This window comes from Fundulus heteroclitus, chromosome 15 (assembly GCF_011125445.2).
Source record: "Fundulus heteroclitus isolate FHET01 chromosome 15, MU-UCD_Fhet_4.1, whole genome shotgun sequence".
Classification (NCBI taxonomy): domain Eukaryota; kingdom Metazoa; phylum Chordata; class Actinopteri; order Cyprinodontiformes; family Fundulidae; genus Fundulus; species Fundulus heteroclitus.
The window spans coordinates 1,991,002-2,015,189 of NC_046375.1; the positions used below are offsets into that span (position 1 = coordinate 1,991,002).

Genomic DNA, 24,188 nt, shown 5'->3' on the forward strand with positions numbered 1-24,188 from the left:
GAATCGTAACTTCCCGAACATCGCTCCCAGGTGTTTTCCGACAAATGAGTCAAACCGGAGGAAATAACGTCCGACTCTGTTACGAATAAAGGTCATTTAGGTTTATTATTTCTAGCTGGAAGGAATTAGACCTGTTCAGGAGGAATGGGAGTGAGACAGAGCCAAGTAAAACCCATCATTACATCACTTCTAATATCTCGGGGCTATATTCACTCTTGTCACTTTTTGCTGTAATTATTTCCAATCAATGCTTCTGCCACTGCCATTTCAAACTGGAGACCATCGATTCCTCCCATTAATTGAGAAGTGGGACTGATCAAAGCTGTGTGTGGGTAAGGCTTGTTGATCATGTTCTGTTATGTAGGGGGAAGGAGAGAGGGTCTAGCTTGGTAGCCGTTAAAAACTAGAGTCAGTCTCCAGTCAAAAGATGACTTTTAATTCCAGATTGGCATTTTTCACTGTGTTGTGTCTATCTCAACGCCTTAACAGTAAGTGGTGCCAGTAATTACAAAGACAATAATTACAGTCCGACGGGCGATCACCAAAAATTCTGATGTTTTCTCAGTCATTGAATGCATCATAGCTAAGTGCTAACGGGTGAGGGTAACGACAACACTCTTCGGTGTGGTCGCTGTTACTGAGTGACGAAGATTTAAAGTTAGCAAGTTTTTTTTAGCATCGGTAGAGTGCTCAAACACGAGGTCAGAGGAAGAACATGATGCGAGAAGCTATTTAAAAACACTTCAGAACAAATCTGTGGTTTCCTCTTCCAGCATGGGATCGAAAGCACGCCCAAAATTGGACATAAAGATTTGAGTTAGAGCCAATTTTCTCTGTTTGGATCTTTTAGGCTTCCATTTTATGTGTTACAGAACATGCTGGATTTGGTAAAGTCACGTAAGGTAAGGGTATAAATCAGAGCTTTTCAGCTAAATTGTCTAGGGGGCCAATCAGCTCAGGGTTGGATATCCAATCCAATTAAAGCAATTATGTAAAGAAAAACTATTACAATGGTCTGTTACCTTTTAAAAAGTCTTATTTTACTGCATCAAATCATAAATGTAATTTGCAGAACCCAAATGTACAATTCAAAGTAACAAGTCAAGCTTTCATCTTTTATGTAAAACTGAAAAGAATCATGAGAAAATATGTAAAAATGCATGAACCTCATGTCCTTTAAGCCTCTTGTCCTTAAATACATTAATTAGCTGCCTTATTTAAAAGCTAGCAGACAACAAAATTGCAGAGAGTACAAAAAGAAAATTCATGGAGTTAGATAGCAACGGTGCAGCACAATGAGTCAAGTGTCTGTTTAGTGACAACCTCTGTTCTGAATTCAAGTTAAGAAGCCTGCCTGTCTTTAAACAGCTCTTTGATGAGTTTATAGCTGGTAATCATGTTCAGAAAGACTTTCTGTAAGACGGGTAGATGTCTGCCTCGGAATAAGGATGTAAGTAAAAAAAAAAAAAAAAAGTAGTGTTCAGCCAAAGTAGTTAATGATTTTCATAAATAGTTGTGGCCCAGTGTGGTTCTGTTTCCATGAGGAAAACATCTGTTCATGAAATTCTCAAACCTCATTTTAAACTGCAGATAATCTTTTAAGGAAAAATGAAGAAAAAAAAAGCCAAAAAAACAGTTTATACCATGGTAAATGTACGGCTGTCTGTTTAAACAGCTTGTTTCAGATATCAAATCCTGCTCTATATGACAGAGATTAACCGAACCATATCTACAAAATAACAATGTCCATCTTTCTAGACAAGAATAACATCACGTCCCAAAATAACAGTTGTCATGGTATTTGTCACAGGGGCAGATAATTGAGTTTTTCTGCACAGATTCCCGAGTCAGATCAAGTTTTTGAGCTCGAGTGACAGCTCTCATAAGCCGCTGCTGCCAAACACAGATACAATAGGCTTTTCTCTAAAGGGCCTGTATATATATATATATATATATATATATATATATATATATATATATATATATATATATATATACACTAATTTTTCTCCAAGCGTGATCGACTGAATGAAAAAGTTGACAGCATGGTTAATTTGTCTTGATTAAAAACCGCATTATTTACTCTTCCATACTCTACTCTATGGGAAAAGAACAACTGGATTTTTTTTATCGCCTGCCATCTAACAGAGTTTTTCATTTAATTTATTCAAGCCCATGACTGGATAAATACTTTTATGCTCTTTAATTTTGCTAACTCGCATTTAGAGCAGTGATTTATGTGCTGGACTTCAGCACCTATTACAGCTTTAAACTGTTGGGCAATGACCCTGTGAGTCAGCGTTTGTATGACTTTGTGCTTGCCAACCTTTTCGGCAGGGAGATAAAGTCAAGTCTCCTGATGTTGCAACATTTAGGCCATTATGGAGCATGCAGGAAACTGACTAAGCAGAGCCACTTCCAAGCAAGTCGAGGACTTCAGCCAGAGCCAGTGGGTAAAAATCTTTGGCTCTAAGGGGGGTGTCTTCTGGAAAAAAGGGAGATGTTTGACTGAAAAAGTCCCAATAGGTCCTGCTTTTATAAAGCAAAACTTGATTAGAGCGTTTTGAGAGGCTGCCACAAGAGAGAATACTAAAAAACAATGTACATACTAAACTGTCCAGATGCTACCAAGCTAACAATGACAAAACCAGCAGACCCAACAATCATGACATGCGCCCTGCTGATTCAGTGTAATTAAATCTCTAAATGAAGGAGGCTCAAAATAATAGCAATGCGGCGTTCAGTCGTGGAGGTCATTCATTCTGTGAACAGATGGCAGCAAACGCAGCAAATGTTGTCCTAGCTGGTTACGGTACAGCGTGGTTGTGGTAAAATCATTCCAGACAATGTTCAGGTTGGATTTGGGAGGGGAGGAAAGGCTCTACAATGCTTTAACACCAAAAGCAAAAGGGGTTGTGGAAGAAAACGGGGAAATTACAACTCAATTTAAGGCTGAAATATCAAAAAACATTCTCCATTATGGTTTTCTCATGTTAGTCATTCTTCACGATTACAGAACGTCTCCACCACACTGTGTGAGCTGTAGCGTCTCGGTTGGGGGCAGCTGGAGTCCACTCATGATGCCAACTATAGTATGGACATGTACAGCGTTATTTTAGGGTGTTACCCTAATTACTATAATAATTAATTACGTCACTGTAGCCAAAATGCAACATATGGCAAGATTACTTTATGAAATAATGTAGGATTTTTTTATGCACTGCCTGAATCCACACCGCATACAGACAGCAATCAGTCACGCGCGTTAAACAAGGTGAATCAGTGATTCAATCTGTCGTAAACAGTTATTTTAGTGCCACAGTTTCAGAGAAAAAGTAAGAGACTAGATAACTATATTAGCATTATATTTATGTCCCGCTTTAAGATAAGATAAGATAAGATAGTCTTTATTGATCTCACAATGGAGAAATTCACTCGTTTCTAATCCAGGGAGGAAACAACGGCAGCTTTGTTAATGCGTTATCCTTTTGCAATGTTGAAACGGAGCTGATCTCCTCTTTGCTCTGACTGCATGCAGGCTTTCAGGACGACACAGCTGCCTGTGAGACAGCACTGAGGGAGTAGGGAAGAACTAAAAGCAGATCCAGCTGTTGGGAGACAGTAACGATAGAAAGATTGCTGCTTTCACGTGAAGTCGCTAAATCGCCAAAATACACAAAGAAAAGTCACTAAATTAGTTTTTTGCTAAATAATAAAAAAAAAACTTGCTAGAAGGGTCTGAAAAGTCCGAAATGGGAGTCGCCAAGTGTGCGACACCGGACCGTCGTTTCTAGTTTTCCTTCACTCCCAAGACAGACATTAGCCGGATGTGTTAGTTTTTCAAAATAAATTGTTAATATACAATATTCAAATTCATTTTAACAAATTCGTTCAAACTCTGATTTTGATTAGAATAAGTGCCTACATTATGGTATATCATATGTGCTTTATATTGTTTTAAAAAAAATGTAATTCATTCTAAACGTGTGGCGGTGCGCCACCATCCATTACATGTAGTGGAAACACCGGTAGAATCAGACACTTGACTTCTATAAACACTGCTATTATTTTATACACACCTCTAACCACTTTCCACATTCTCACTATTGCTTCAACAATGGAGCCATTAACACTTTATTCTTCTGTCTTGCATTTTCTTGGCTCTGCTGCCAATTGAAAAAAATATTTGACAGGCGAAGAAATATTTTGTAATGAGCTGGAATATATTTGGAGAACCTTTAGCCATGCACACAATGTTCTTTCTCCGTGTGTTGCATCCAGGCAGGCTCAGTATGAGGGATTGCTGCAAAGTTAACGACTATATGCAAGCGACTGTCGCTAGATGCTAACCCAGGAGAAGTGATGAATGCATCTCTGTGATTTGATGCAATTGTTTGGGACTCTTTAGAACAGAAGTCTGGCAACCTTTACAAACCAAAGAGCCATTTTTGTCCTCAAACAAGCTGAATAAAACTTGGTTAGAGTCGCAAATATTACAGGACTTTGTGAAAAAAAACGGAACTTGTCATTTGTAATAAATATCTTATTATAGGACATTTGTTGTCCCTTTTAAAGAGCCACCACTTTATTTCTATATATAATTTAAAATAAAGAAGAAAAAAAAAATACAAAAAGAGGATTGATACTCTTTAACGGGATTTTGATATTTGTTGCCAATTCTAATAAATAAAGCAGTTTTCAATCTAATGACAAAAAATAAATAAAAAACTGGACATTTAATGGAATTATTCAATGGAAAACAGCTAAAACCTGCAGTAAGAGCCACTGTAAAAGGTCCAAAGAGTCACTTCTGGCCCCCGAGCCACAGGTTGCAGATCGCAGGAAAACCTTTTAGCCAATTTGAATAACAAATTGAATCTGATTGCATTAGTTTAAATGACTAGCATCATATTGAGATATATATACATATATATAATTGACTTTAAAGCTATATGATTGGACTAAATGACCTTTAATCTTTTTAAATAAGGTGAATCGAGACATATCTGTTGTGAATTGGCACTATATGAATAAACTGGATGGAAGTGAATTATTTTAAGTATAAATATGTGTTTTTTAAAGTAACTTGTAGAGCAGTTCCGACCTAAGTGAGTCATTAACAGCAGACTAACGTCTCCGAGTCGCCGTATTCTTAATCCTTTCCATCCTTCAGGAACCAGCAGCATGCTAGAATAATAGAATCCTAAATTGTCTCCACAAACTGTGGCGAAAGCCGTCCTCTCTACTTCTGCAGGAAATAAGAAGTTTACGGCAGAAAACAATTGGCTCTCTGCTGATATAATCCAGTTTGATTGACAGGTCAACTGCCACTTACTGGAATCAGGAAGGATTATGCAAAAACGCAGCGACGGCAGGAAAACTACATTTTATAACCACAAGAACAAAAACGTGGTTATTTGTATTCAGAAAAAAAATTATATTTTCACTTTAAATACAATGAAAAACTGTTGCAGCTGATTTCTCTATTATATTTGGCTTGTTTAGATGAATCTGGATGCGACACTGAGCCATAGACGCTGTTCTGGCTACACTAAAGTAAAAATAAAATGGTTTTTCTGCCTCTCCTTAATGAGAAGCTCTTAATCATAATGAGGATGGCTCGAGAATAAAAGGAAAACATCAAAGGAGAAGGGGGGCAAATTGTCTGTGGTGTTCTGACGTCCATATCTTCAGGAACACATGCCACTGAGCTCATTAGTCCACGCAGAATCAAATATATACAATCCTTTTTCACCTGCAGAACCTTTAACCAGCTGCTTTTCAGTACCACAAACAAGACCCACATTCTAAACTCGAGGTTTTAACTCTTAAAGATCCTCTTATGATAGCCGTGTGTAAAAATACTGACAATAACCCACAGACCTGATTAGTTAGTGGATCCATTTGCATTCAGTGGTTCTGGATTTTATTGGCGACAATATGGAGCAATTAAGGACTCATTAATTAAGGTTTTTATTCTTTTAAAGGTTTTACTCAATGTGTGTAATAAGAGAAGCTTTCATGGCTTTAGTCCGCTTCCATTAGTGACTGAATTTTACTAAAGACAAACCATAATGTAATGTTTTGATGCCTCAATAAGAATCAATTAATCAAAACATTACATTATGGTTCATAATTTCATAAAAGAAGTATTTTTTCCCTGTTTTCTGTTTAGGTTAATCATAGTCATTACGATCATGTAAAACATAAATCAGTCATATTATTTCTATATTAGTGTGTAAAAAATAGGGCTGGTGATAAATCGATTAAATCGATTAATCAAAATGTAAATTTTTTTAAGATTAAATTTGGGGAAGATGGGGATTTTAATTTGCTAATGCATTCATTGGGAGTCAATGAAGAGAATAGCAGCAATGCTGAATATATGTTTGGGAAAATATATTGTCAAAATAGTATAAAGCAAAAGCAAGTTGATTTGATTTGAAGTTACACAGCTGAAATGAAACTTATTGCGTAATACCACTAGCAGCAAACATTTTGCTATATTTTCATTGTTTACAACGGCAGGTCAGCCGTCTTCTTTTACAAGCATGTTTCACAGCTTGTATTTAGTGGCACTTTGAATTCAAGTCAACAGTTTTTAAAGTAATTTCTTTAATTTCTTTTTGTGAAATGAAAAGGAGGAGGAAAAAATTTGATTAATTGGTATAATAATGAAGTAAAAGTGGAACTATTTAATGCATATTGTACCTCTCTGTACACTGCTCACCTGTGGTCTACATATAGGAAAACCAACCTGCTAAGGCTGGAGGTGGCCTATAATGATGCTTTGTGGGTACTTCTGAAACAGCCAAGATGAAATAGTGCGAGTGAGAAGTTTGTCACAGCAAGAGTCAATATCTTACATGTCGTTTTATGAAAGTTAATGTATAAATTTATCTGTAGGTTAAATGCATCTGGCAATGATGTTATCTTGTCACTTACTGACACCGATACCAGTCTAAGCTGTGGAGACACTGGTATTCCTGTCTCCTCAAAGCTCCTATTTAATTGATAATGGTACTTGTATTGTTTTTTTTATCCTTATCTATTAATTTTATCTATTTAATGGACCATGAGTCTGGAATAAAGTTTATCTATAATATAATCAGAGGTTTTATTTTTAAGCCATATTGCCCAGCCCGAGTAAAAAAAAAATGACAAGAATTAGTAATGCATTTATTTTTTAGACATTTTTATAGTAAAACGTCAGAGCTGCAATGCTGTACTTGGCCTTCACACTGAGTCCCCTGGAGAACACAAACAATTACGAATACTAAAAATCCTGTTGTGGAAATTTGCTTGTGACACCGTCCTGGTGGGTGGGTATCCACTGTGGATACTATGAGAAAACATGTGAATCCTTCTGACTGACAACTAACTAAAAGGAAATTTTACAGTTTAAGGAATCTGGCCAGAATATGATTAACGTAAAATAAACTTTTACAAAAACCCTTGAAAGACAAGCCAAGATAACTTGAAATCCTGAAATCATAGAAGAGTTTAAACCTCAAATCTCCTTCATGCCAGCCTTACAGAGAAACTCTGTTCACCATGTTTATTATTTCATAACTATTTCATCTTTATTACACAAGAATAATGCCTCTATTATGCTAAAAATCACCAACTTATTTTTGAACTGATATTCCTTTCTTTGTCCTCCAAAAAAACCCAAAAATGACAGCATTTCTGTTATATTAACATTTTCATTTAATAGATGTCAAATCTCCAATTTTTTTGTTCTTTAAACAAAGAACCACAAAAATGCTAAAGTCCTTCAAGACTCTAAATGCTGAAGGACAGCACTTTATTATGTGTTAAAGTTAGATAAGAGTAAACTGAAATAAATTTCTTTGGATAATGATTTGCTAAAGCATTTTTAATTCACTCCATAACTGCACACTTCTTGGGTTAATAAATCTGGTTAGAATGTTTAATTAAGAAAAATCTAAAAGATTTTAGACTCTTTGAAGAGCCTCTTAACCTCTGACTTTACATAAATTCATAAACAAAGGCATAACTTACCATGTTGAAGTCCAGGTTTTTCTCCACCCACTCTGTAGCAACACCAAACTCGTCAAACATCTCCATGATATAGAGGGTGTCCAGAGCATCCACGATTGTTGCGCCTTTTATACTCCCTGGAGGAAACACAGAACACAATAACAGAGTGGATTAAAGTTTTTCTTTTTGCAGGTTCTCGTGTAATAAATCGGCATTTTTATCAGAAACGGTATTAGATTTAGATTCAACAGAGTGCAAAAAGTTCCATCAGAAACATTTCTTAGTTTTATGCGAGTCCAGATGTCGGCCTTGAAATCACAACAACGCACTGAAAAAGCAGCTAAAGTTACAGAGCTCTAATTAATTATTCAGCGGGCAGATGGTGAGCGGTACCGAGGACCCGATGAAACGGAAGGAGCTCCGTTCATCTGCGGTGATTAGTATCGTAGCAGGAGGTAAGACACAGATCATCATTATCCAAAACCACTAACAAGTCCTGCGCCGAGGTCTGGGTCTGCGCCAAAGGAGCTCAATAAATCATGACGCCTGCAGAGGACTCTGCAAAGCCTGGTGGTTGTTATGAACACCGACGCTAACACGCAGACGCCATGGGACCACAGGTGAGAGGCCATTGATGGGGAGGTGAAGCTCAACACCAGGGAGGTCTGCGGAGGGCAGAGCAGGAAGCACTGGAAGAGGAAAACAAACCCTGAGATAATGAGAATATAACGCGTATCTGGAGCAAAGAGTCGCTCCAGATGAAAGAGGAAAGGATGCAGCTTCTCAACAATGTGGATTTTCTCTTTAATTAACCCTCTTTGTGCTGGTCGGAGAGACTGGAATGCAGCGAAGGGCGTTTCATTAGACAATGCTGACTCATCATCTTGTTGCACAGAGCGACTGGAGCCACTAGAAGCAGTAATGCTCCGGTGTGAGGAAAAAACATCAACAGCAGGATTTCCTCAAAGTGTTCATGTAAGAAAAATTCAGCGCTGATCCTGACTCAGCATTCTTCCCATCACCTCCATGTTTGTTTTACGATTCAGAATAATAAAATTCACTTTAAGGTTTTGGCTGATATGTCTGCAGCTGGTGGGTAGATGAAACTGGAAGGAGGCAAGGAAGGACAGAGAAGGAATCAAGGAAGGAAAGAAACGGAAGGAAGGGGGGAGAGAAGGGCAGCAGGGAAGGAAGGACAAAGAAAATGAGTGAAGGAAGAAAGGAAATACAAATGAAAACAAGAACAAAAGAAAGAAAGAAAGAAAAAAGAAAAAGAAAAATGAAAGAACGAATGAAAGAAAGAAAAAGGAAAAAGAAAGAAAGAAAAAAGAAAGAAAGAAAGAAAAAGAAATAAAGGACCAACAGAGACAAGGAATCAAGGAAGGAAGGAAACAGAAGGAAGGGGGAGAGAAAGGCAGCAGGGAAGGAAGGACAAACACAATGAGTGAAGGAAGAAAGGAAATACAAATGAAAACAAGAAAAAAAAGAAAGAAAAAGAAAGAAAGAAAAAAATAAAAAGAAAGAAAAAAATAAAAAAGGAATAAAGTACCAACAGAAACAAGGAATCAAAGAAGGAAAGAAGAAAGAAAGGGCACATGAAAACAAGAACAAATAAAAAAAGAAAGAAAGAAAGGAGGGATAAACAAAAGGATGGAAGGGAGGAGAGGCAGTGAAGGAGGGACAAATGCAATCAAGGAAGGAAAGAAGAAAGGAAGGACAAACAGAAACAAGGAAGCAAGGCAGAACAAATGGAAACCAAAAAGGAAGAGAAACGTAAGGAAAGAAGGAAGGGAGGGAGGAACAAGGGACAGACTGAAAGGAGGGAGGACAAACAAACGTGGGAAGGAGGAAAGGAAGGACAAATGAAAACAAGGCGGGAAGGAAGAAAGGAAGGAGAGATAAACAACAGGATGGAAAGGAGAGGGAGGGAGGGAGGGAGGGAGAAGGGAAGGAAGGAAGACCAAATGGAATCAAAGAAGGAAATAAGAAAGGAGGGACAAACAGAAGGAAGGGAGGACCAACAAAAAAAAACAAGGAAGGAAGAAGAAACGGGAGGAAAGGAGGTAGGGAGGAACAAAGGACAGACAGAAAGGAGGAAGCAAGGAGGACAAAAGGAACCAAAGAAGGAAGGGGAAGTGTAAGGCAGTGAGGAAGGCAGAAAGGAAAGAAGGAAGCAAGGAGGCCTACAAGGAAGTATAGCCAAGAGAAGGACAGTGGGGCTAATCAAACAATGTGGAACATTTTTATTGTCGTTCTCCAGACATTTTTCCACATTTCCTACATGTTCTCTTTTCACCTTGCTTCTTAAAGATGAAATACATCTCAAAGGATTTAAGTTGAGGAACAGATTTGAAGCTTTCTCCAAAGTTAAAAGGAGATGCATGAGGACATTTATTATGTTTTACACAAGAAAACCATCAATGACATTAAACACCATGAGGCTGTGGCTGCTCTGAAAATATGATTGTTTAAATTCAGCCCAATGTGGAGTACTGACCCGGCTGATTCTAGACACTAAATGTTCCATCATATCGTTCCATCTCAATGTTTTTATTTTATTATTATTATTTTTTAAGTTTTTAACAATGAACTCTACATGATGTTTGCCAACACAGAAACTATAAGTATCGTTATTCCACTGTAGCTTCCAAGAGGGCAGCAATACATATTCATAACTTGAGAAGATGTGATTAAATGCAGTTATTGTGTGCCGTCTAGCAATCTTATCTTATATTTCCTTATGTAGGAAATTAAGGAATGCTGTTTAAAAGCTACGTGCATGCTTTAAACGCTTTAAATGGGACATGTTAGATACAATTCACTTTTTCAGCCCTTAAATACATTTTGTTGTGTACTTGGTAATCTCTAGGAGTGCAGAAAAGTAGAATTTCGTCTATCCAGGTTAAGTATGTTACAGTATTTGCTGTAGAAATAGTTCCTGCTAACCAACTCTGCCATTTTTATTCCTCGTAGCGTTTTTGTAGTCCAAGCTGAAGGATGTCCAAACTACAGGTGGATAAGCGAAAATGTCCGGTTGTAGGGTGTATTAACCCACACAATTCACTACACCGTGCCCAGCATAAAACAAAAATGGCCGATCAAGATGGAGTGGAACGCTTTGTGACCGGGTGGAGGGGTCAGGTGTGAAGTGCCTCATTTGCATTTAAAGAGACGGCACCAAAACAAGTTGTTCACAGATGTACCTCAGGACAGGGTTGAAAAGGGTGAATAACGAGGAATTTCGGACCAAAGCATTGCAGTTTCACTTTATAGAGACCAAAACTGAGTGGTTTAAATGTGAAAAGAAAGACATTGAAAAGCATGATATGTCCCCTTTAATTCTTTGTATACTGTGAAATGTTTTTTTTTTAATTCACAGTAGACATCCTAATGCCGACCTATGCCTGCTTGATGTGTATATAAGTCTGAACATATATATTATACTTGATGACAGATCAGGACACACAAAACGGTGACATTAATTGAATTCAAGTATATTCAAACACGTGAAATTACGCATTTCTTACGCGTAAGATGACATATTTAAGATTTAATTGAAAATGTAATACTTTGTGAAGCTTAATCCATAGAGGGACTGATTATTGTTCTTCCTGTTTTTAACTACCCTACATGTTGGGTCTAATGAAGCCTGAAGAGCAGCAAGAGGACATCGCTTCCCTCCAGCCTGATGTCCTGAGAGTCCTGAGCTTCCTTCCGTTCGTGCAGATCTTCCTGCATATGTCTGACTGTACGTGGGAGTCGAGTGAGAGACATCCACCACACCGAGGCAGAAATGAGAGAATGCCGTTTAAAATAGGAGAATAAATCTACATTTTTAAATACGCAGCACTGTTGTCACATAGAAATCTGTCAGAAGATTTCTTCACAAGCAAAAGTAGCTTTCATCTTAATGGCCTGTCTGCAAAAGAAAAGAAAAAGCAGTGGAAGCTGTGCCTCACGTATCTGCATTAAATAACCCTTTGAATGTATAAACGCTCAAAGTATTTTAGTAGTTTATCAGAGAAAAAGCTTTTCCACCTGACATTAAAAAAGGCACAAAAGAATTCTGAAGAGAAGGCTTTGCAGTTATTCAAAACACCAATTAAAACATCAAGAAAAGGAAAAACAATGGTGCCGCTTTGATTAGTCTTCCTTGAACATATACTAAACTATCGGGTTAGTTTGACGCTCTTAATTGGCTCATGTTGGGAATTTACTTCCTTGCCGCAGTTACTTTGTAGGTTTTCAGTTTAATACACTAAATTAAAGAACCAGAAGGTAAAAATAATAGTCTGTCTGCAGCACTGGGTAATATTTTAAGATGGTTGCTGATCTGTGAGCAAAGCTCTGTGCCGTCCTGGGTCAGTTAGGTCCGGAGGTCAGGAAGAACCGTCTAAAATCAGCTTTCTACCAGATCAAGGAATTGTGTCGCGGTCCAGATGGATGGACTATAAAAAGGGTTTGTGAGGTTGTCTGATGGTCGCGGCCGGCACTGAGGATTTCGATCGAGATTTGTGCATGGTGAGGCGGCAGATGGTTGGGCAGAGGGAAGAGTCTGAATCCTCCCTGCAACATGAGTAGCAGCGGATGAGAAGACATGCAACCCCTAAGGAGAGGAAAGGATCTGGGATATTTGCTGTTAGCTTGTTAGGGTGGGAGAATTTTACTATATATACACACATCTTTATTTTTTGCACAAATTAACACACAGCCGTGTTTCTGCTTACATCAACAAATAGAAAATAATTTTTGCAAAGATTTCTTTTCTGAGCTCCTCTACAACATTTGCTTCATTAAAAGTGCTAAATTTGAAACTCTAGCCTATTTTAAAAGCAACTATTTAGTAGGCAATGTGACCATAGTACCCGTTTAAGATCATAAGATAAATACAAACTATAATCACTACAGTACACTTGCAGAGCTAATCATATTTATCTACATTTTTCCACGATTTGTCCTGTTAGAGCCACAGACTGGTGGATTTTGGCAAAAAGGAAGTCACTGTTGATAGAGATCGCCTGATTTGCATATTTGAGCGAATCCAGGTTGAAGGAGTGACAAATATCAAGGTTGGCAAGGGAAAAAAAGTAGGAGTACAAAAACACTAAATATGTTCAGAACTATAGATTAATTACTTTGCCCAAGCCCACACTAAATAAATTAATTTTGTGCGAACCGAAATGAGAGGGATGGAATGGGCCATGCTTAATTTAGAGAATAAAGTCATAATATTGCCAGACAACCAGCCCAGTTTGTCATAAACCATGTAGCTGAAACACCAAATCTAACTTCTTGGCCCAAAGGCAAAATACTGCAGATCACCCAGAACAGACCACGGTGCTGGCAGCATCATGCTGTGGGGATGCTCCTTTTAGCAGGGACAGAGGAGTTAATGGGGGGATGAATACAACCGATATAGGGTAGTTCACGCGTGACGTCAGCGCTACATCCGGGCACGGTGGTTGGCAAAAAACAGAGCTGTTCTCGTCTACTACATGACTAAACGGGTGATTTAGAGCGTACTTTTAGGTCGTTTATTTCTGGAATCTAAGCAATGCCTACGACTTGTTGTGCTCCCGGTTGCACAGGGAGGCATTCTAAATCGTTGGATGTACGTTTCTGTCGTTTACCGAAGGAGGAAAGACGAAGAAAGAAATGGATATTTTCAATGAAAAGAGCGCAGGCAGACACTCCCAATGGACTGGGGGAGTTTTCATACTACGACAGAATTTGCAGTCTACACTTCATCTCCAGTAAATACAACTTAATTCTGCTCTCGTCATTGTTGTACTTAAATAGCGGCGGAGGGGAGGTGGCGATCACTACTCGGGCCGGAGAAGCGGCTGCTGCTCCAGACAGCGGTAGCAGCAGCAGCGGCTGCTGCTACCGCTGTCTGGAGCAGCAGCCTGCTACTCCTCCATTACGCCCCCGTTCACGGGCGCTAGTACTTCTGTGTTTACGCTGCAATGTCGCCGACACCAACACCCATTTTAACAAGACAAAAACAACAAAATAATCCGTAGTAAACAATGTTTTTTTTTTATCCTACCGGGCGGGTCTTCCTCTCTGCTGAGACGCGGTCTGTGTTCGACGCCGCTTTGTGCTGTTGCATAAACGTGTGAACAACATCCATCCATCCATCCATCCATCCATCCATCCATTTTCTGAACGCTTAATCCCTCATGGCGTCGCGGGCGTTGCTGGAGCCTTTTTCCTGATATAAAATAATTGCAGCCGTCCAGTGGTTTCAGGGGCTTTCGTGCTCTCTTGTCCGTACTGGCCTGTGTGTTTATACGGCAGCTGTATGTCGCGATACGGAACCCTTGGCAGCATTTCACAGACTCGCTCCGTCCCTTCAGGCTTTTGCTGTGTGGATCTGGCAATCTGATACCATCAACCATCAACTTACTCTTAAAACGATCTTGTAGTACGTTATCTAAAGAAGAAAAATACGTGGAGAACTCGTCAGTTTCTCTGTTTGCGTCCGCCATTGTGTTCATCTTTTGCCTACCAGTCAGGCACGCATGCGCGAAAAACCCGCATCAAAACAATAACAATGAACTCGTCTATAGGACAAGACTGGAAGAAAATCCTGCTAGAGGCAGCCAAACGCTTGAGATTGGGGCAGCGGTTCACCTTCCAGCAGAAATCACCTAAGAGTGCACCGAGAGACCCGCTGGAATCTTTATTTATTTATCTATCTTTCTTTAACCAGGAAGTCCAAAAAAAGGTACAAATGAAAACAACTGGACTTCTATTCTGAAGCTGAAGACGTTTCGCTTCCCAGCTCTGAAAGGAGTGTGGCATCCAATCCAAAGTTTTATAGACCTGCTGGTGAGGCCTCGTTAGAGCTTAGATTCACCTGGAACTGATCCCCCCCCCCCCCCAACAATGGAGAGTCGTTAGGCTCATCGTTAGCCTGGCTCACTGGAGGAATGTTGTGCTCACATGCATGGAGGTATGCAAAGGGGTGAAACTTAGCAGGAATCAAACCTTTAGCAGTGTTGTAGGGTTTTGAAAGTTGAAACCTGATCCCTCCTCCTCCTGATTATGACCTGGAGGACTGAGAATCTTCACCAACATAACCAGGAAGTCCTACTGAGATTAAACTCTCTTTTGCCAAGGAGACATGGCCAAGGTAGCAGCCTTAAAATCAACATGTAAAAATTTACATATAATCAAAAACAACCACACACTATAAAACATTAAAGTTAAAGATCAGTGAATTCCCAACAAAATCAGAGACATTTCACCTTTACTGCATCCGTTATTATGTTCTTGAAATCTGTCACAGATATGAAATGTTTGCAATTTAAGAGATTTTTGAAGATTCTTCAGAATCACAATCAAGTTTATTATTGCCAAGTAGGTTTGCACTTACAAGGAATTTGACTTGGTGTTGATGATGCAGACAAAATAGAAATATATGCAGAACAGAACATGACAGAACAACGGCGTTGAAACCCGGAGAACGTTAATAAGCAACCATGTTTGTAGCTGACAGACAGGAGGCTGCTGAGACACAGTGGAAAGCTTTATGGATGAACGTGAGATTTTAAATGAAGCGCAGAGACACATGATAGATGGCATTGAGTCTGTTTAAAAATGAAGATTCTGGTTTAGATGAAATAATTTTCCTTTATTCAAAACGGCCCAGTCAAAGTCCGGACATCAATTAAACTCTGTGGCAAGACTTAGATGTTTTGTGATGCCCTCCATCTATGCTGACTGGGCTCCATTTGCTCAGATTTCCTTCCCTTCATGTGCGAAGCTGGTGGAGAGACAAAAGCAAGCACCGTCCCTCTACCGCATCTCTAAAGGATGCTGCTGTACCTCTCCCTGCTCTGTCAAAGGCAGACAAACCTGCTTCGTATCCCGGCTGAAGCTACCAACAGAAAGAACAGAACAACAAGTAGGGAGGAAATTGACAGAGAGATGAAAAATGGGGAAGCCGGTGTCCCCAGAAGACAAGAATCATTACGGTTCTGTTCTGGGGTAGGACACAAGAATAGATTGCAGGGAGGGAAGGCAGAAAAACGAGAGACAAGGGGTCCAAACGTCATTAACCAGCATTCTTCTTCTTTTCCTGCGAAACACAATCCATCTAGTCCCTTCCTCTTCCAACAACCACGTCTCTTCTAATGACAGAGCTATCAATATTTTATCCTACTCCTAGTGCTTTCATGGAATAATCACCAACATTAACCTCAATAATTTAATCCATCATTAAGACGCACAATGTTCCCACATCTTCAGTTATGTGTCTAACATTAAAAAAAAATCCACTGTAGGTTTCTTTGCAGAAGAAACGAGCTAAACTCACAAGGACAAAGTCTTATTGCACACGCCGGCGACAAATAGTGAGCTGAATCCTACAGCTCTGGGTCACACTGAGGGCTTTCTCGTCTCTTCCTCCCGTCTTTTGTTTAGATCCCTGCGCTGAGCTCCATCCAGGCTAAGCAGCTTTGAGCGGCAAACATGTCCGCCTATGAGAAAATCAGCTCCAGACATGTCCAGGAAACAAAGGGCGACTCAGTCCGTGTCCTTTACCACAGAGCTTTTACACTGACCTACTCAGGGCAGCATTTCTCTCTGCATTCAAACTTAAAGCACATTTACTCTCTGTGCCTTTGAGGATGAATAAATCAACCTTGGAACCAGGTTTCAGTTGTGCAGGATGGATTTATACATTTTCTTGGCTAGTCCGCCTCTTCTGAACCGTCATCGTAAACTGTTCTCTGGGAAGTTGTTGACGTCAGCATGAAAGGTTTCATGCTTTTCGCACTGCTGTTAGATATGAGCCTTCCAGGAGGAGCTCAAAGGTGACCCATTTCAGACCGAAGAGCACCAGAGACCATTTTAAAGCAGATCCTAAAGCAGACCTGAAACTTTTACAGCCTGCAGGCTTCCTCAACCGGCCCGCATGGAACACATAAACAAACAAAATGGAACAAAATCTAATTGTCTTTTGTTTCCTGTGAATCCATAACTGTAGTGAAGTAGCTACAAAAGAAAGGTTGATGTATACTAAGAGTTTTAACAAGATCTTGACTCAGGGGTTTATTTAGAAAAGGTAAAGGAGCTATATGTAATACTGACACCTTGTGGCTCAAATCAGTATAACAGCTTGCCAACCACAACAATCTAATATGGCGTTTCTAAACGGTGTGTTGCTGTTGTGAATTTTTTCTTCCACGGGACATGAATATGATGTTGTGTTCTGTTCTATTTCCGGTCCGCTTCTCTTACTGCAGCCTGTTGCTCTTTTTCCAAGATAAAATACCAAATGCTCTGTGCTGGGAACCCTGGGAACTCTCATGTGATTGGCTCAGGAACCAGGAAGTAAACACGGGCTACACACTGTACCGAAGTAGTTCTGGACCGTACCTCTAGGTTTGAAAGGAGAAAAACGTGACTAAGACATCGTTGATGGAGAGGACTGGGAATGAGAATGATTTTGGTTGGTTTTACAGTAAATGTCTGACTTATAGCTCCTTTAAGGATGTGGGCAAAAAACTAATTTTGTCTCAGGAATTACAATTTTAATTTAAAAAAGCCTAAAATAGAGTGAAACTTGAGGCCTAGCTCTCTAGGAGATTATACTTTGGGTCAGTGGACAATTTAAGAGCCCTATTTTTACATTTTTACATAACTCTAGCCATATTTATGCAAATAGTAAAAACATTTCTTAAAAAGTCTTGGCCAGGTTGTGGATTTTGGAGGAATCATTATACTTTAATCATGTTTTTTTTTCTTTTTATGAATCTTTTAAACCAAATAGAGCAATTTGTTTACCTGACTCCGCCAGATAGATTTGCTCCGCATATCCATCTGGAAACCTTCCGTTGAAGTAACTTTGGGAAGGGGCGAAAATACTGGTTAGCTGATTGGCCTATGTTGGTGATAGACGGGCCAAATAAACCAATCAGATTCGTTGTCGCTCGTAACAGAGCGACGACGAAAACACAACCACAAGCCAGGCTACTCTTGCTGCTGCAGGTAAAGGCTCGTTAGCTCAGCAAAGAAATACTCTGTAATTCCGATAAAACTTGCTCGATAGCCACGCTAACGCTAGTTTTATCGGCTGAAGCCGCCATGTTCTTTAGACTGAACTGTCGCTCCTCGTTGCGTCACACCTCAACCCGCCTCAAAGCCAACGCTAATTGGACGTTCGTTTGGTGAACGGCTCCAAATTGTCTTTAACGGAAAGTAGCCGGACTGATCTGCGAGTGAAACCTTGAAAGCTCGCGAGATCAGGATGGTCTCACGAGGCTAGCAATTTGTAGCTGCTTTAATGAAATTGATGTTGCTGCCGGCATTAAAAACATTTCACTGTCCTCTTTTGCCCATAAAAAATATAATAATAATAATAACAATAATAATAATAATAATAATAGAAGTAACTTTTACAGCTGGCATTTAAAAGGTTTAAAAGTTCTTAAAGTGAATGAATACTTGTAATGTATGTGGAACTTATCGCCTTCTGTCTCCCACCACCTACCCTGGTTGAGGATGCATCCCAGGACAGAGCTGGCCTTCCTGAGGGTCTTCAGGAGCGCCCCCTGCACCCCAAAAGACCTCAGTCTCCTCAGCAGGTAGCGTCTACTCTGACCCGTCCTGTAAAGAGCATCTGCCTCGACCCTGTTTAACAACCACTTCCATGTGTTTAATTATGGCCAAAATATCCAGAAATTAATGCAGTGTTCTCATTTCTGTCTCAGATATTTGTTCATACAGAGTACAAAAAACACCCAGTGGAGGACAAAGCTGATTAAAAGCAGAGAAAAGCACCAATAGAGGCACTCAGGAACCCTCCGACCAGCTCAGGCCAATCCAGCTTGTATCCTAGATGTTTCTGGACGTTCTGCTGCACATCATCTTGTTTTTCTTCAGCCTAGTGAAGATAAATTGCCTAATATCACTCTCCCCCCTCCTGGACTTGCCAACCAAAATAACTTGTGAAAACAATGTTCCCTGTCAGCAACTAAACACAAGGTGAGCTGACAGGGGCTGGAAAATTCCCTCGACTTCATGAAATATCCTGTCAGCCAGGCAGGCGACGGAAAACAGACAAGGCTGCAAACTCAACCTCTTGCCAGCTTTGCGAGTGAAGTTAAATGGATATGGGAGCGACGCACTGACTCAGCAGCGTTCCCGGGGAAAAATAGAAATGGCAGCCTCCGGCTTCGGAGGACTGGGAGAAGCCAAAGAGTGACTGGTGTTAAAAACAGAACACTGAAAGCTGCTCTCTTCTTATGAAAATTCGGTCTTTTAAAAGAGAAATCCTCCCCTGAATGCATCTCCTCGGCTCGCTGCCTTTCTCACCAAAGAAACGTCAAACGGCCCAAGTTTGTCCCTTATCCACATGTTACGCAACACAAACTGAAGGTTTAATCCCTAATCCCACAATTTGATCCAGATCTCAGCACATTCAGGCTGCATAGTGATTCCATTTAGCCCCAACAACCATCTCAACACTTTCTTTCTTTTTTTTTTTTTTTAGGAGGTCGAAAAAGAGGAGGGGAGGAAAAGTGATGGCTAAGCCTGCGGCTAATCGTGTTACTGTGGGCAGATAGCACGGACAAGCACTAACACCTATCCCAGAGTGCGTTAACCTCTTGGCTCTGGCTGCCACATATTCAAGCGTCAACTGTTTTTGTCAAGGTTACAGTGAAAGGCATTACCCGGGCGTCGTTTCTGTGTGCGCAGGAAATGTGATGCTGACACAGATAGGAGGGATTTCAAGCAAAGCCGGAGTAAGACGGGGAGGGAAAAGCAAGATGTCAAGCAGCTGATTCCAGCCAGATTTCTGCTTTTTTAGTTTATTCTGGCCCTGCTGCTCCTGTCATTTCAACTGCACTGCAAAAGTTTTCACATCCCTGCAGCTTTTACACTTTTACTCACGTTACAGCCGCCAACCTCAATGGATTCTTTCAAGATTTTAGTCAATAGGATTTTATTGTCACCGTAGTGAATTTTCCCTTCGGCCACTCCAACTCAGTTTACTGGATTTTTTTTGCGATATTTTAAAAGTGAATTGGACGGAAACACAGCTAATGACTTCCCTTCCCCCTCACAAAGCTGCAACAGGGGAGTGAATACATTTTGTCAGGTCATACAACGTGACAAGGAGAAGCGGCTAAATTTAACACAACTCTGAAGACAAGCATCCCCACAGCGTTACGCTGCCAACACAAAACAGTTCAATTCAATTAAATTTTATCTATATAGCACCAGTTCATGATACACGTCATCTCAACACTCTTTCCAAAGTCAAATTCTATTAATTCCTCCAGGTTGGTGAGAAAGTTTCCTCTCTAAGGAAACCCAGCAGGTTGCATCAAGTCTCTCCAAGCAGCATTCACTCCTCCTGAAAGAGCGTAGAGCCACAGTGGACAGTCGTCTGCATTGTTGATGGCTTTGCAGCAATCCCTCATACTGAGCATGCATGAAGCGACAGTGGAGAGGAAAACTCCCCTTTAACAGGGAGGAGAACCTCCAGCAGAACCAGAACCAGGCTCAGTGTGAACGCTCATCTGCCTCGACCCACTGGGGCTTAGAGAAGACAGAGCAGAGACAATAATCAATGTGGGTCTAGTCTGATGACAGAGTCATTAACCTGAGCTGTTCATCTCTGCAGCTCCCCCAGAGTTGCGCTTGGCTGCTTCTCTGATTAGGTTCGACTTCCAGGTCTTGATAAGTTGCACCATAACCTTACTGGATTGAACAGAGCGCTGAGATGTCTAGGATATGGTTTTATAACCTAACCTGCTGAGCTTGGTTCTGACGACCATTTACACATCACCCTAGCACGGTTCCTCGCCTCCTAGTGACGATCTGCGATACTACTGCTCTCTAGGATTGAAGGAGGGAATCAAGCATATACAAATGGCGGCGCCCGTAACATTCAGGAAGTTATGCTTGGTTATAATTGCTTTTTGGGGAGAGTCAGGCGAAGAAGGCAAACTTTGCTGATATTACTTGATGGAGTCGGCTTTTGGGCCGTGGATAAGACAAACGAACGTCTAATCAAGGCTTACAAACGCAGGAAACAACGACAGACGCTGAGGTTCATCACACTGCTAAGCAGAATCATCTCTGGAAACCGTGTGGCACGGTAGGGAAGCTAGTATTATTATGAATGTCTGAAACCGCAAAATTAGTCAGCTGACTGTAAGGAGATGAGGCGGTCTGCTCATGCGCTCTTTGTTATCTGAGAACCGTGCCAGGGAAAAACCAGGCCAAGCCCACCTATCGAACTGGTCTAAATTTAGCGCGGTCTGGTTGTGTCTGGCACGGTTCAGTTCAGTTTGCGTTCCATTTAAGGCCCGTTTACACACTTTTTTAACCGAGCCGAGACCAGTCCGAGCTCGGTAACTGAGATAACTCTTGTGTGTAAATGGTCAGCAGACTGAACCGGACCGCACTAACTGCAGACCAGTTCCTGAGTAGGTCTCGGACGTTTTTTTTTTTTATCCCGGTTTCTGATAACGAAGAGTGCATAAGCAGACCGCGTCATCCCCTTACAGTCAGCTGACTGTCCGCGGTTTTTCCACCGTGTCTGGCTGCACGTCCCGATTCACACTCCATTCAGACAAATTTCAGTCATTCATAATAATACTAGCTTCCTTACCGTGCCACACGGTTTCCAGTGATGATTCTGCTTAGCAGTGTGATGAACCTGAGTGTCTGTCGTTGTTTCCTGCGTCTGTAAATCCTTATTAGATGTTTGTTTGTCTTATCAGTGTCCCAAAAGCCAACTCTAACCATAACATCCTGAATATTACGGGCGCCGCCGTTTTGTTTTGCTGCTTCCGCCTTCAGTCCCAGAGAGCAGCAGTACCGCAGATCGTCACTAGGAGGCGAGGAGCAACCAAGGAACCGGGATAGTGTGGTGTGTAAACGGCCGCCTTGGCTTGGTTAACTGATCCAAGCTCAGACTGGTCTCGGCTCGGCTAAAAAAGTGTAGTGTAAACGGGCCTATAATTGCCCAAAAATGGCCTTGTTATGGCTTAGACAACATGCAAATTAAACCAAACTGGTCCAGCCCTTAGCAATGGGGAGTCATTAGGGTCATTGTTGGCCTTTGTGACTAGCCCCATTTACACTACCCTTGTTAAACCGATCCATGCCGAGGTCGGACCTTGCTTCGATCAGTTAACCGTGCCGAGCTTGGTTCTGACGACCATTTACACATCTCACTAGCACGGTTCCTCGCCTCCTAGTGACGATCTACGGTACTGCTTCACTCTAGGATTGAAGGAGGGACTCAAGAAAATCAAAATGGCGGCGCCAGTAACATTCAGGAAGTTATGCTTGGTTATAATTGCTTTTTGGGGAGAGTCAGGCGAAGAAGGCAAACTTTGGTGAATTTACTTGACAGAGTCGGCTTTTGGGATGTGGATAAGACAAACGAACGTCTAATCAGGATTTACAGACGCAGAAAACAACAACAGACACTGAGTTTCATCACACTGCTAAGCAGAATCATCACTGGAAACCGTGTGGCACGGTAGGGAAGCTAGTATTTTTATGAATCTGGTCTGAAACCACAAAATTAGTCAGCTGACTGTAAGGAGATGAGGCGGTCTGCTCATGCGCTCTTTGTTATCTGAGAACCGAGCCCACCTATCGAACTGGTCTAGATTTAGCGCGTTTCGGTTGTTTCTGGCACGGTTCAGTTCAGTTTGCGTTCCATTTACACTCGATAGTTATTTCAGTAGCTTGGACCGGTCTCGGCTCAGTTAAAACAGGGGTAGTGTAAACAGGGTACAAAACGGTGCCTTTGGCCGTGTTTCTAGTCCAGCTGAGCCAATGAGAGGATGGGTGGTGCTGCTGCAGATCCTGGGAGCTAGATTAAAACCCCGGTGAGACGCCTTGTTTCTGCGACGTTGGGTGCGTATGATTAATAAAAGTGTTCAGAGGCTGAAGGTGTCCCAACAGAAACACAGGAGAAGCATTTTAGCGTCACATGGATTTAAAGTGCGAGGATGCGCGTTTCATTCATGTCACGACGGCAGCCCCCCCCCCCCCCCCCCTTATCAGAGTCCCATCCACAGCTGCGCTGAGGGAGATTTACATCACTTCAGACATAACCAAACACAACTCCCTCCTCCTCCTCACCGCGCCGACATGCACACACAACCCACAGCAGAGAAAACCTGAGGGAAGGCCACAGCAGAATTACGCCATCCATTTCAATTACAGAGATTGAATATCTGATGCACAGGCAGACTGAATGCTGCGTGGGAGCCCAGGCTGCAGCCCAGGAGTCAATGTCAAATTACATAACCGACTAAATGACTTGTCGGAATAGAAAGACACCACAAACATCAGTCCTCTTGACTGGTGGATAAGATTATTTTTAGCCTTGGTCGCGACAGCGCAGGGCTCGGGCAGGAAAACAGAACCAGACGAGGGACGAGATGCTGAAAGGACGGAGGCCTGGAGGCACATGGAGCCGACTTGTTCACCTGCAAGTCAGCGACGTGAGCTCGGACCGCATCGACTCTGCCGTCTGACCGAGGGAGGCGTGCTGCTTCTGGGCTCTGAAATCTTTTTATGCTGCTCGGCGTCCAGCTCGAAATGTTACAACACAGCTTTTCATGAACAAATGTCCTACATCTCCAGCTGCAGCGTTCCCTAATCCTTTATATTTTAAAAGGTAGAAAGAGAAAAGCTAAAACCTGAGCTTAGTAGAGATATTTCTACAAAAGGTCTGACCAGAAGGAAGCAAGAAATTATGAAAATGCACCAGTTTTTACAACCTTATTTTCCATACCATAAATACAAATAAAATTAAATTCTGGGGGAAAATTAAACAATCTTTTCCTTATAATTGTAGCTGGTCTGTTCTGATGGAGAAAGCTATTCTCCTTTAGATAAAAAAAAGTCAATAAAAGTCTGGATCTACGGCTTCCGATCAAAATAGATGTAGATAAAACTTCAGGACAAACTGGATGGACTCACTACCCTGAGGAGCCCACAGCAAACTGCTGGGTTAGATTTTTTTAACTGAAAATAAGTCTTAAAATGTTGTAAATGTTCATTTTAAAAACTCACAATATGGCAAACAGTTTGTTCCATGTTTTAGACTCACCTCTCTCAGATTATGCTTAACAATTAAACCTCTTTAAATGAATGAAAATCACTGTTTGTTAACGATGATTACCTCTTTTATAAAT

General features: G+C 41.0%; 1 protein-coding gene across 2 annotated transcripts in view; it reads right to left on the bottom strand.

Annotated features, from left to right (window-relative positions):
- Positions 1-24,188, bottom strand: part of man1a1 (mannosidase, alpha, class 1A, member 1) — a 206,336-nt gene that overhangs the window by 120,299 nt on the left and 61,849 nt on the right. For both annotated transcript variants that reach the window (XM_021323925.2, XM_012877375.3), the window contains exon 3: positions 8,026-8,141. In XM_021323925.2, coding sequence (XP_021179600.2) covers positions 8,026-8,141 — 116 coding nt within the window. The remainder of the gene's footprint in view (positions 1-8,025; positions 8,142-24,188) is intronic.